Below are 13,338 nucleotides of genomic sequence, written 5' to 3' on the forward strand. Positions count from 1 at the left end.
CACCTCTTCTTTTCCCATAATAATTACACACCATTTAGCTTCCTAATGTTATGTTTACCTAGCAATTAGTTAGGCTCACAAATCATCATTAATAAATATTTAAAGAAAGCGGGACCCACTTTTCTTAGCTTTACAGAATGAAAGTTTAGATGCTACAAGAGCATTATACAATAAGAAAATAAGAGGTTTGCTGTAACATTCACCTCAGTTTCCCTCTTTGATTTGTGAGGATGATTGTCACCTTTTATCTTGGAACATAACTTCTTTTTATCCCCTCAGTTTATTTGATTACTTTCCTTGAATAAATCTGTTCCACATTAGAACTTACCTATTAGTATTTTAAGGTCATTTGCTGTGTATAAAAATTTATTCTAAATTTGGACTCAGAAGGTCAAGGGTTCTAGTGCCTAGAGTACCGTACATTCGTTCCTTGGTCATTTGGAATTGTTAGTGTATATAGTGATTTGGAAGTTTAAAGGGTACTTTTTTCCTCTGCCTTCAAATAGCCTATCTCCTAAATGCTGTATCATTGGCTTTCATGATACAAAATTATGTCCAAATTGACAGAATTTTCTGAGAATCAGGTTCAGCTGATTAAAGCAGAATTGGATGTCTGGTATTTATTTTCTACTAACTGTGTTTATTTATAATCATAAATAGCCAGGCTAACTATTCATCATTTATTTCATTCATTCAAAAACAATTACTGAATTTCTGTTATGTGCAAGGCATATAATCACCTCCAGTAAAAATGTAGAGGTTGACAGTGTCTTTTTTCTTTCATTTCTTTTTATGTTTTGCCCTTTGAGGTAACATTTCTAATTTTTTTAACCTGGTTTACTTGAGTAGAATAAAATTTACTTATAGACATATAATAGGTTTGTTTTCTGTTTTGTTTTTTAGTAATTGAGACTCAGGAATGAATATCGTTTCTCTTTATTAATGAGAGAATGGATTCAGTTGGAGTAATTGAACTGTAGCTGTTGCATTCATTAAGAAGAAATAATCCCCCATGTGTATGTGGCTTAAACTCTTTCAGGGTATTCTTGTGAATGTTCTGCTTATATATGGCACTTTGGAAAAGAGTGTCATTGCATGATAACCCTGGTACCTTGAAAGCAGGTAGTTTGTCTCCAAAAAAGTGAGCAGTTTTAACTAAGGTAGAAGATTACTCAGGAAAGAAAACAGACCTATTATTGCTAGTATTTTATAATTGAATTTTAAAAATAACAGATGCCATGAAGAGACAAAGTGTGGAAGCAATCTTCACTGAACCTACAGGCTCAATAAAGAATTGGACTAGTTCTAGAGGGTGACTCCAAATTTCAGCAAACATTAATTTTTAGTTTCTGTCATGATATACTGACCTTTTCTGTTGAATGCTGGAGTATTTGTTCAGGTTGGTAGATTTTGCATTTTTAATCTTCCTTAGAACTGTGGTGAATAATGGCCCCTGGCAGGAGATAATGAAATTTTCTTAATTTATATTTTCAAGCAGAAGCTTCAATTGAAAATGGCATCCTATGGCCTGGAGCCCTAGCTCTAGTGCAAGTTTCAGGGGAGATGTGATAATAATGCAGTGCCATCAAGACAGGGAATGATGGGACACTGAAGAAGTAATTTAAGGAAGAAAAGAGAATGTACCAAAGCTTTATTGTAGTATATCTAATGATCTGCTGAAGATTCCCAATGGTTTTTGGAGCATGACTGGAGAAACTAATGTTATCTTGCCAAAACAGAAGCCCCTGCTTAATCAGCAGAACAAGACTATTGATTAAAACACCTCTCATAATAGATTACACATGGAATCTCATCTCCATACTTTGCACTTGGTAAAGGGTAATAATGAGCATAAGATAATCAAAAGAAGGGTAAAAGCAATTTGTTGGACATGGTACAGTTCAAGATTAGGGTTGGGAAGGAAACAAATTTGCATGAATAGTTGGCCTGTTTTTAAAGTTGTACACAGGAAATCATATGCTCACTATAGGAACTACTCTGGACAATAAAAGGTATTCTGCCCCTTTAAGGTTTGCAGTCTATGCCCATCTTATATAAGGGAGTACTTATCATTATTGATGTTTTTGGTAATTCATGTTTGTTGAGGCATTGTGCAGAGTTTGCCTGCATTATCCCATCTAACCTTAAAGACAAACTTCGAAAGAAGGTTATAAGGTTTAATACATGGCTTATGGGCTCATAGTTAAAGGAAACAGACAAACTGGAATTGAAACCCCAGTTTTTTCTGATTCTAAAGCCTCTGCTTTTAAACAGTAATCTTCCCAAATAGCAAATGATTTTGCTTCTGACCAGAGTCAAATGATACGCTATATTGTTCATTTTTATACAGTTTATTCTCAGATTATAGGTTATGTGTGCATTGAGCCTTCTTTCATTTACACTTTTAAAAGATTAAGGAAAAGCAACATATTAATAGTTTGTTTGCATTATTAATATTTCATTAGTGATGAATCAGTACTGTCCCCCAAATAAAAAAGATAATGTTTCTTCAAAGTACTGCTAATTTGTGCGTGACAATTTCTAAGGTAATTTTCATATAAGTATGTAAATTAATGATAATACACATTTATAAAATGCCTTTTCCATTATGCATTTTTGTGGCAATGTTTAACTTAATTTCAAAAATGATTGTGGATGCCTTAAAAGTTAATATTGAAACCTGAGAATATTGATTACATCTGGAAGATAAAATACACAGTTTTAATACCTTTACCTTTTACCATATGCTAATTGTGATGGTGAAGAGATTCATTAGATATTTTGTATTTTTCTCTTACATATTATGCACAAACCTAGACAATATCAATGACTTCAAATGTTATACTCCAAATTTTTCTGAGAAGCAAAGATATTGGCATTCCTTTATTCATAGGAAGTAAACTAATAGGCATTAATCTCCAAAATTATGTGGTTTTATTTCTTCAGCTTTTGAGATGTACATTTGGCTTTATTCCCAAATAGAATTTTTTTTTTCCATTTAGAGTAGAAAGACTTGCAGGAATGAGTTTAAACTAATTTTTAAAATTCAGGTTTTTTGCTCCATTTAAAACAGCTTTATGACCTATAAAGTAGGATTTAGGATTTTCTTCATTGTAGATGATGGACTTTATGATAAAAATGTAAGTTTTATGAATATTAATGTCAGAAATAGTACTTTCTGGTGTTTGAATTTGATAATGTTACAAAGCATTTATTATTGGATTTATTTTAGTTAACATGTGGAATTCTCAAGATGAGTGTTGTACTCTATATATTTTAGATTAGTAAGAAAATTAATGGAAAAATATTTAAAATGATAGTCGGAAAGTTGTAACCTAATGTGTAGAAATAATACATAGGTGTTATTTTTGATAGTGGTTTTAACACAGTGATGTGAAATAATTAACCTTTTGTCTGTACGTGCCAACTTTTGGAAATTTTTGGAAATGTGCTTAAATATTAAAAATAATTAAATGCTTAGAATTTGAGACTGAGTGCTTATTAGGTACTTTTACATTTATTTACTAGTTGGTGTTAAATCATACATTACACCCTAGAGATTGCTTAGACATTATTTGCTAGGGCTGCCTTTATGCCCTTGAGTTCTAAAAGTGATCATTTTCTTCCTGTAGTTGAGCCACTTTATTAAAACTTATTTTAAATAAAGAAGTCAAAGGTTGAACATAGAAACATTTGCAGTGATTAGAGTGGATCTTTTTTTGTTGTTATTTTTAATGACATCCTCCTAGGAAACGTGGTGTATTTTCACAGATTGTCAAAAACTTTATTTCCAGATTTATTTAGTGTTAGAAATTTTCATTAGCTAGCAAATATTTAGGAAAACATTATACTTCCCTTCTGTTGTTAAAAATGGGCATACATACGATGTACCTATTTAAAAAAAAAACCGTATTCTTCTTCCTTGTTCTCATTCATACTTAATTTTTTTTGCTTAACATTTAAGAAAAGTGTAGATTTTTAACAATGAATCCATATAATATGACCAAAATATACCAATAATCTAATAGTTAATAGAAGCCATACCTTTACTGATAAATCTTTTTCTATTGGGGAAGAGGGAGAAAATCATGCCAGGAAGTATGCTCAGGACTGGGAATACAAGCAACTGAAGGCCTTTCTTTTCTTGGCTTAGTTGTAACTTTTCATTTTCATTAGGATGAACACTTGGGGCAGAGCAGTTGGTGAGAATTTACTTTGCTTCTGTGGCTAAATTGCTTTCTCTTTCCCTATCATCTTAAATGATAGCAGTTTACAGTTTTACAGTCTTAATAACAGTATACTGGTTAAGGAATTTTCAGATTTTTCTCAGTCCTAACAGCTGACATTTGGTATTTTCTTTCCTCTTGTGTCCCCACACTTACTGAATTTGAAAACTTCAGGCTCTCGCTTCATTCATAACTGAATGTACATAATTGTATCATTTAGCTTAGGTATTCTTTCCCATGAAAGCAAGATACTGGTATGCAAATCTGATAGTCTTAGGCTTCTAACAATTGTGTTCCTCTTCTTGCTGACCCTTTTCTGTTTTAGCCCCCAAATTACACTTTTTCTCAAGATCAATTTCTAGTATTTCCAATATATAAAATGAACATTTTTGACATCTTGGGAACCTATGAATTCTAGAAATCTATATAGTTTTATTTTCAGGAACTCCATTAAGTTTCCTTACTTTCATTTTACTTAAGAATATAGCCCTATAACACTTTTTGCTATCATAAAGTGTTTTGTACAATGTGATTATTAAAAGAAATAAAAATCATTTGGTTGATATAAATTGTAATTGCTTTTGACATTAATTTGAATTTGTAGTTGTGGTCAGATGACTAATGCAAAAAAAGTTCAGAAGAAGTAAATATGAACAATTGTTTTTCATTTTATGGTGTTGGTTTCTTTTAAACAAAATGTAATAGAAGAAGGAATATGTATCCCTTGTATACTTCTTGCAGACATCCTGTGACATTGAAAAGTATGAAATAAAGATATTTTTTAAAGATTTTATTTATTTGAGAGAGAGAGCACGAGCAGGGGGCAGGGGCAGAGAGAAAGGGAGAAGGAGACTTTCTGCTGAGCAGGGAGCCCAATGGGGGACTTGACCCTAGGACCCTGGGATCATGAGCCGAAGGCAGATGCTCAACTGACTGACTGAGCCACCCACGCACCCAAAATAAAAGACATTTTTGACCCCATATTATATTCACATTTATTTATAGGATCCTCTGGGGGGAAATGGATAATTGTCAATGTATTTTTTTTTAAAAGATTTATTTATGTATTTTGGAGAAAGAGAAAGAATGTATGAGTCGGGAGGGGAGCAAAGGGAGAGGGAGAGATAGTCTTAAGCAGATTCTGCGCTGAGTGTGGGAGTCTGATGTGGGGCTCGATCTCAGGACCCTGAGGTCATGACCTGAGCCAAAACCGAGTTAGCGGCTTAACCAACTGCACCACCCAGGTGCACCAATATATTCTTTATTTTATTTTATTTTTTTAAAGATTTATTTATTTATTTGAGAGAGCGAGAATGAGAGAGAGAGAGAGCACATGAGAGGGGGGAGGGTCAGAGGGGAAGCAGGCTCCTCGCTGAGCAGGGAGCCCGATGCGGGACTCAATCCCGGGACTCCAGGACCATGACCCGAGCCGAAGGCAGTCGCTTAACCGACTGAGCCACCCAGGCGCCCCAATATATTCTTTATTTTAAAAGAAAAAATGATATAAGTTCCTAAATCCTTTGGGCTATATCCTCCTTCACCTTGGTTCAAAATCCTTCACAGTCTTGGTCCATGTCAACCTTAAGTACCACTCCCTTAACTCTTGCCATGTTTTCCCATGGCAAGGTTTTGTCGAGTGGCTATAAAATGTACACTAAGGGAGTATATAAAAGGGATGTTTAACTCACAGGAGTTTAGAGTTTAGATTTGTTTCTGAAAGATGTGGTAGTGAGAAAATGGGAAGATCCTTGCAGCTGTATATAAATATAAGGAAGGAAATAAAAGCACTTTAGTTTTTCATAAGGACCAGGTGGTGGTTGAGGATTCCTGGGAGATCAAGAAACTAACAAAGTGGTGAACTCTCTCATTGTAAAATTTAAGAAAGAAGAAAATGAAACAGTTGAAATATTAAGTACTGATATATTGACAAATCTTAAATTCATCTGCTGTTTAAATTTTTAAGATATAAAATTGGTTCTGTGATTCACGTTAAAATAATTCACTTACCAAATGGAGAACCATTGGCAAGTTTCTTCAAATGACTGAACCAGTTTAAAAGAAATACAGATAATGGGAGTAAAACATGATGTTGCATAAGAATGTGACACTGCACCATTTACATTGTCCATGCTTTTGAAAATTATTCTATATGGTATGTTTTTAAAAATACATGGCATACAGTATTCTAGATAAATTGTGATAAAACATCATTAGTTTAATATCTGTACAAGCAATATTATAGTTTATGTAATATTTAAGACTTTTGTTTGAAGTTTATTATATATACTTTGACCTATAAAATTTACCCATTTGATGCTGTAGAAGTTTTCAAGTCTTGCTGCTCTTCAAGGATGAATCCACCTGGTTTGAGTTGAAATGGCTCCAAGGGTGCATGACTTAACATACCTACCCCTCTTTAATGCATGTCTCCTTCCACTGTCCTTCATTAGTTGTCGTGCTAAAAGAAACCGAGCTGGTTTTACATTCTTTATTTGCCATTTTATAGTCCAGTTATTTTATGCACTATAGAATATCTGCTATTCAAATTGTTAAATAAGTTTTGCTATAATGCTCTTGTTCTTCTTGCTTTGCCTTCTTAATTTATGTACTATCAGAAAATATAATAAAACCCTGCAAACATTACATTCCCGTTAAGTTGCAATGAAAGCAAATTATAAAGGAAAATGGTTCTTGCCTTTATAAAGCTTATAAAAAGATCATTTTGAAAAATTCATAGAACTTAAATAAATATCATCTTGCCTAAAATTCTACCTTAATCCTAATAATCTTGATGAATAAGTGACAACACAAAAATAAAAAAGTATTTCCAATAGTAATAAATAGGACATTCTAGGCATCATGTTAGGGCCCGTCTTTTTAACATTTTATTTCAGAGAGTATTAATTTAGAAGAATCTAGGTTCATAGTCATGTCATATTTAGTATAAGCACGTGGTGATCAATGAACATAACAAGAGTAACATCAGTCTTAGACACAGTATGTGCCAGGCACTGTGCTAACTGCTTTAAATGTGTTCTATCATTTATCAAGCCAGGGCATGGAAGGTGTGATCTTTTGGTTTGGAAGAGTGCAGAAAGTCCCTGTAACACAAAACTTAACACAAAACTGGATTTAATGGATAAACTTAAAAACCTGGCTCCTCCTTTGTTTTAATGTGTTCTCAAAACTTACATCCAGGCTATTCAATTTATGACTGTTTCAGTTCAATCATAGTATCATTTTTTTAATTGTTATTTTAGTTCTTAAACATGGCAGTTATACTGTTTTTTTAGTACATGTTGAATATGCTAAAAATTCCAATTAAATGTATAGTAGAATAATAGAGAACTGTTATTTTCTTTTTACTTTGAGTGAAAATTTAGTGTGGCCCATGATACAGAAATAGTACAACATAAAATAGGATTTTTATAGCTCTTTATTTAATAATGTGGAGCAACCTAATATCAGTTGAATTTTTTTGTTTTATGGTACTAGTTGCTTAAAGAAAATATGAATCAGTTCTGCATTAGTTTTCTTCATTAAAAACAAACAAATGATTATGTTACACCAGTTTGATTTGTTTTGTTTTCTAGGTGCAACAATCGAACACAGTGTATAGTAGTTACTGGGTCAGATGTATTTCCTGATCCATGTCCTGGAACATACAAATATCTTGAAGTCCAATATGAATGTGTCCCTTACAGTAAGTATGAAGTTTGTGATTTTCACTTTTTCCAGCATTCCTCCTTGATGCTGAAAGACTACACATGTGAAAGAAGCATATGTTTATGGCCTACGAAACCATTATGCATGCAGAGCACTAACAGACTTGGGCCTCCAATTAGCTTCATGAAGTGTGGAAGGAAGCCATAGTGTGATGCTGGCCAAGTGTCTGTCTGTGTTCTTAAGTGTTTGGCTTTTAAGACTAGTGTTTTTCCAGAAAACAAACTTGAATTAGCTATTCAGTAGGGCAGATCGAAATCTGTACTTTTGCCCAATACCAGTTGCTGACAAATTGGTTTGGCTCACAGTTTTCTAAAGAAGGAATTGACTTCGGTTTTAATCGTGAGCTACTTGAATGGCTACCTGCTGTTGTGGTAAAAGCTACCATTGTAGTAACTGAGGCAAGTGCTTTCCTTTTTGTTTCCTTGTCCTTACAGGAGCATTTCTTTTACCAGATTCAGTGTCGAAATCTTAAGAATAAATAAAATAGATACAACCAAACCTTACATATACTTCTCTTTTTAATTTGACAACATCCATTAGATCCTGTAGAGGGATATTTAAAATTCAGGTGGGAGTTTCGTAAGTAATCTTTAGCTAATGCTCTAATTCTGTGTAGTTTTCCTCCTAATTTGAGAATTCATACTGCTAAATTGTATCCTGCACTTTCAGTAGAAAAAAGCATTTTAGACAACCAAAAGTTTCAGTATGTTAGGTAATTTTCATAAGCTATTGTTTAATAGTGTTGTCTTCTTTACTTTTTTAAATTGGAAAAAAGAGGCGTCCTGTAACCTTGATTCATAGGCATTTGAATTGAAAAGTTTTTCAGCAGCAATTTTAATGATTTGAGAAAGTTTTGTACACTTCCCTCCTTAAAAAAGATGACTTTAAACTAAATAATGAAATTGCCTTTTCCAGAACCTCAAAAGCTAGATCACTATTCCTGATAGATTTCTATGTCCAAACTATCAATATTTCTTAAACGAAAGGGCTGAATTCAGATAAATATAATATGTCCATTATGATAGTAATATATTCTTACACATTTTGTGAAGGTGCGGTCTCTCTCTTCTCTGCCCACAGTTTTGATAAATTGTTTTTTTGTGGGTATCAGTTAAAGGCCAAACACAGATTATCTTTTCTTTTCATCCCTGCTCTGTGTTCCTGTGTTACTGTGAAATGGATGCTTTTTATGTTTTCAGTATTTTCTATACCATTTGTAGGATTGGAAGCCTACTGAGTGCACTGATCTTTATATTATTTCTCTTGTATGTAGTGTTGGTGGCTTACGTAATCATTCTCCTGTGCCACTTAGAGGAACATTGTATTCTTTTGAGCTAACCAAAATTTTGTTCCGTAAAGTCGCTTTCATTTGAATTTATCATGGTTTTTGTCTTCAAATTAGAAAAGGAATACAGCATCCATTCCCAAACAGTGGAATCAGTCAGAGCTGCCAAGAATTGTCTTTCTGGAGCCAGTTCCTGTAACCTAGTCTATAGACCAAGAACAGTGTTAAGCAAACATTATTTTCAGATTCTTAAGTTATTTCTTGTGCTGTTTTAGAAAGGAAAATGTGGATATCTTCTGGAACATCTAACTTTCAAAATTTTACTTTTTCAGTTCTCCAGAAGTATTGTATATTGTGCACTAAACTTGCCAATAGCTATACGCAGAGAAGTATTTGTTCTTTTTAGTTTTTGTCCTTAAAAAAACAAAAACCGGTAATTAATTTGCTGTTACCTTTCTAGATGTTTGCACGAGGCAGAAATAAGTCTGGCATTTTTTTTTCAAATTATTCCATGCTAAAGAATAGAATTATAATTCCTATATACTGTATAGTAGTGACACACTATATATTGTATGATTTTCACTAATATTAAAATTTAATGCAAAGGCTCTTTTTAAATTGCTTTGATATTTGGTAGGATTGTGTAGTTATTTATCTCTTTTCCTCATTTTCCTCTCCTTTTGTTTCTTTATGTTTCTGTTATACCCATCCCTTATACTTTCATTTTAAGCCTGTATTTTTCCCTTCCCCCTTGTTTTAATAGTGTTTTTGTACTTTGTATCATTTGCAAACCCCTTTTAAACTTTATGTAGTTGATAAAAATTGTCACTATAACATTTATTATATGTCTTTTACCACCTGGCTTTATGCCAGTTTCTATCCAGAGCAAATGCTCTAGGAGTTTACACATCTGAAAAACATTTCCTCCTTCTTAAAAAAATATCCAGAAATTTCCCATGGTATTTGAAAATTTTATAATAAATTAACAGAATTTATTAGAAATGCCATTGTTTGTTTTACTTTTTATGTTTATAGACAGGCACATGTAATATTACATGTGACATTTATACCTACCCAGATAATGCCTGTGTCAAAAATGTGTGTTTCCTGGTTATCCTTTATCATTAACAGAAGTGTTAGTATTTGAATGTATATGTGTTTAAAAGAAGTGATAAAGATCTTATAGGATAAAGGAAAATAATTATTAGAATTTCATACCTTACAAGCAAGATTTGGTTTGATATTTGTGCCCTCTTTTTCAAATTATCATTAAATTATACAAATTATACCATAATTCTAGCTGTAAGTTTTGTTTGATGAGAAAAAAAATAACCATTACTATTAATTAAATATTTTTAATGAATCAATGTGAGATTATTCAAAGTGAAATAGTGTGTCACTTCAGATACAGAGTGTGTAGGCTTAAGTTTCTTTGGGTCAATTTCGTGTCTTGCACATCCATGTAGTCTTCCACTGATGTTAGTGGGTCGTGTATTTATGTTTGGTCTATAGAATAGTAAATGTATTGTTATGAATTAATTCATACAGTCTTTTAAGACAAGTTGCAATATACATTTGGCATGTGATGAAGAATGCTAATTTCATTAATTTTATTGTATTTTTATATTCTCCTGGGTTGATGGAGTTTTGGCTGGTTTGACAGATCTGTCCTTTGGGTTTTCATAAAAATCATAATGTAAGGACTTTTGTTTTCAGTATCCACATCTTATGTGATTCATCAATCATCAAAGGTTTTAATTATTTTTTATTTTTACATTTGGGTGTTACTTCTGTTTTCATCAGAACTATAAATTATACAGTTTTTATACATTTTCTTTTCTTTAAACAATCGGTTAAATCACAAAGAAAGACTTCCCTATTTAATATTTTGCCAAGCAAATGCACTGTCATTTTAGTGCCTCACATAATAAAGCCTGGCCATTCTCAGTTAATGGAAAACAAATATATTTTATACATTCTGTATTGAACTTGTTTTAAGTTCTGTTTTGAATATGTAACATATTTTAAAATGTATTATTCCCATCCTTCACATTTAATTGATTGACTCAGTAAAATCATTCTTTCCTAAAAAAAAAGAATACAGCTGTATATAAATACAGTCTGAGAAGTCAAAACACTAACGATCTCTCGTATCCTTACTTTCCCACCACGCCCTTCCGTTATCGATTCTAAGCAGGTATAATCTTGCTCTTCACTGAGGAATAGGTTTAGGCCTACTGGTTTATAAAAAAGAGCTGTTTCATATCAGTAACACCAAACTTAATTTTTACTGGATATAATCAGAATTACACATTATAGGGCAAGTATGTTTCCTGAAAGTGGTCAAATAGACCAAGTTGGATGGGGAGGTGGTAGCTTAATGCAGAGGCTTGTATGCTATTCCTCTGGCAAAAATATTTGTACGGTATTTCTCCCTGAGGTATTCCAGGAGGTCAGCATTTAATATTGAATTATTGTAATTTTTAAAAAAATTAATCAAGCCAAGACATCTTAATGAAATGTGCAACTACGGTATCTTTGAGTAATCAGTTTGGAGATAGAGTATTAGCACACCCTAACGCATTTTAATAAGGAAAGAGGGAGAATCACAGACATTAATCTGGTCACTTTATGAAATTCAGGCAGCATACTTCAAAGCCTACATACGATCTAAAATAGCGTTTTATGGTTTGTAATTATTAGAATTCTATTTACCAGCAAGAATCTTGTATAGCACCCTTCCTAACTGTGTAATCCGTGTCTTTAGACTTCTTGAAGGGGAGGATTTTTTTTTTTTCTCATTTAACTGTACTAATCAGGTTTGTTTTATGAAAGCATTTACCTTTTATGAGGTCTGTGGAGTCAAGGTATTTGCTTTGAATGCTTGGTATGATTGTTGCATGCATGCCAGCTTGCTTTCTGTGTACGTTGATGATGGTAGACAATGTCATAATAAGCTAACCATAATTCTTTCTTCCTTTTTCTCCTTGCCTACTGTGCTTGCTTTTTCCTTGTATGTATTTTGCTTACTTTTTTTAAAAAAATAGACTTAATATTACAAGTTTGAGATATGTAATGTACGGAATTTAGTAAGAATTTTATAATGTAAAGTATATATAAACCTAAGTAAGGAATTTACTAATGCTTAGTGGGGAAGAAAGGCACTACGTTACCTCACCCTTCAAAATCCCTACTGGGGTTGCAGGGGAGATTTATCTATTCCTGAAAAGGAGGCATTTTTTCTTAAGATGGATTTTTCTAGAAATAGAAAATAATAAAAAAATTGAAAAGTACTAAGATGCATAATTATATATTTATTCTTACATGAATGTCTTTGGGAAAATGTTAAAATATAACCATATCAATATTCATGAAATTTGACCTAAGCGCCAAAATTGAGTTGTCATTTTTGTAATATATTTTCCTGTTATGCTTACCTGATTTTAGTCAATTTAATAATGAGTTTGTAGGATAATATAGTATGGGGATGATACACCTTTGCATGCATTTGTGTCTGTAGCATACATATATAAAGTAAAATTGGATAAAAATGCTGAGTAACTTTGGAAAGGCAAGAGTATATATACCATGCATTAGTGAAGAGTTTCATTATTTATTCAGGTACACTAAGTGAAGCAACATGCCAACATATTTGTATTGCCTCCTTAATCTACTAAAATGATTGATCCATGTTCTTTTATGTAACTTTAGAATCTTTCTCCTGCTAGGTTTTCCTGTTGTGTGTTTCTCTTTATCCAAAGTAGTACAGCTCTTATTCTTCCTATATTTAGCGTCTATTACGAATTCGGTCTTAGACTAATAGTCTATTTATTTTAATCTTTTTTCTTTTTTCCTTGCACTTTTTTTTTGTTTTCCTTCCGATGCTTAAAATAGAAGTGGAGCAAAAAGGTAAATAACGTATACAGTCTGAACCCCAGCTCCCTGTTATGTGCCTTATGGATGTCACCTCCTCCCTTCCCTCCCCCCACAACACTCCTGACATTAAAATAATCAGCAGGATCTCATAAATGCACCTCATAAAGAAGTCGACTGTTTACAATGAAATTATATGACTGCTAAATCTGGTGATGGGGTAAAAAT

General features: G+C 32.7%; 1 protein-coding gene across 15 annotated transcripts in view; it reads left to right on the forward strand.

Moving 5' to 3' along the window:
• ADGRL2 (adhesion G protein-coupled receptor L2) overlaps positions 1-13,338 on the forward strand; it is a 268,676-nt gene that overhangs the window by 204,747 nt on the left and 50,591 nt on the right. For all 15 annotated transcript variants that reach the window (XM_027575091.2, XM_027575093.2, XM_027575092.1 and 12 more), the window contains one exon: positions 7,820-7,929. In XM_027575091.2, coding sequence (XP_027430892.1) covers positions 7,820-7,929 — 110 coding nt within the window. The remainder of the gene's footprint in view (positions 1-7,819; positions 7,930-13,338) is intronic.

Source organism: Zalophus californianus, chromosome 4, assembly GCF_009762305.2.
Source record: "Zalophus californianus isolate mZalCal1 chromosome 4, mZalCal1.pri.v2, whole genome shotgun sequence".
In the NCBI taxonomy this organism is placed as follows: domain Eukaryota; kingdom Metazoa; phylum Chordata; class Mammalia; order Carnivora; family Otariidae; genus Zalophus; species Zalophus californianus.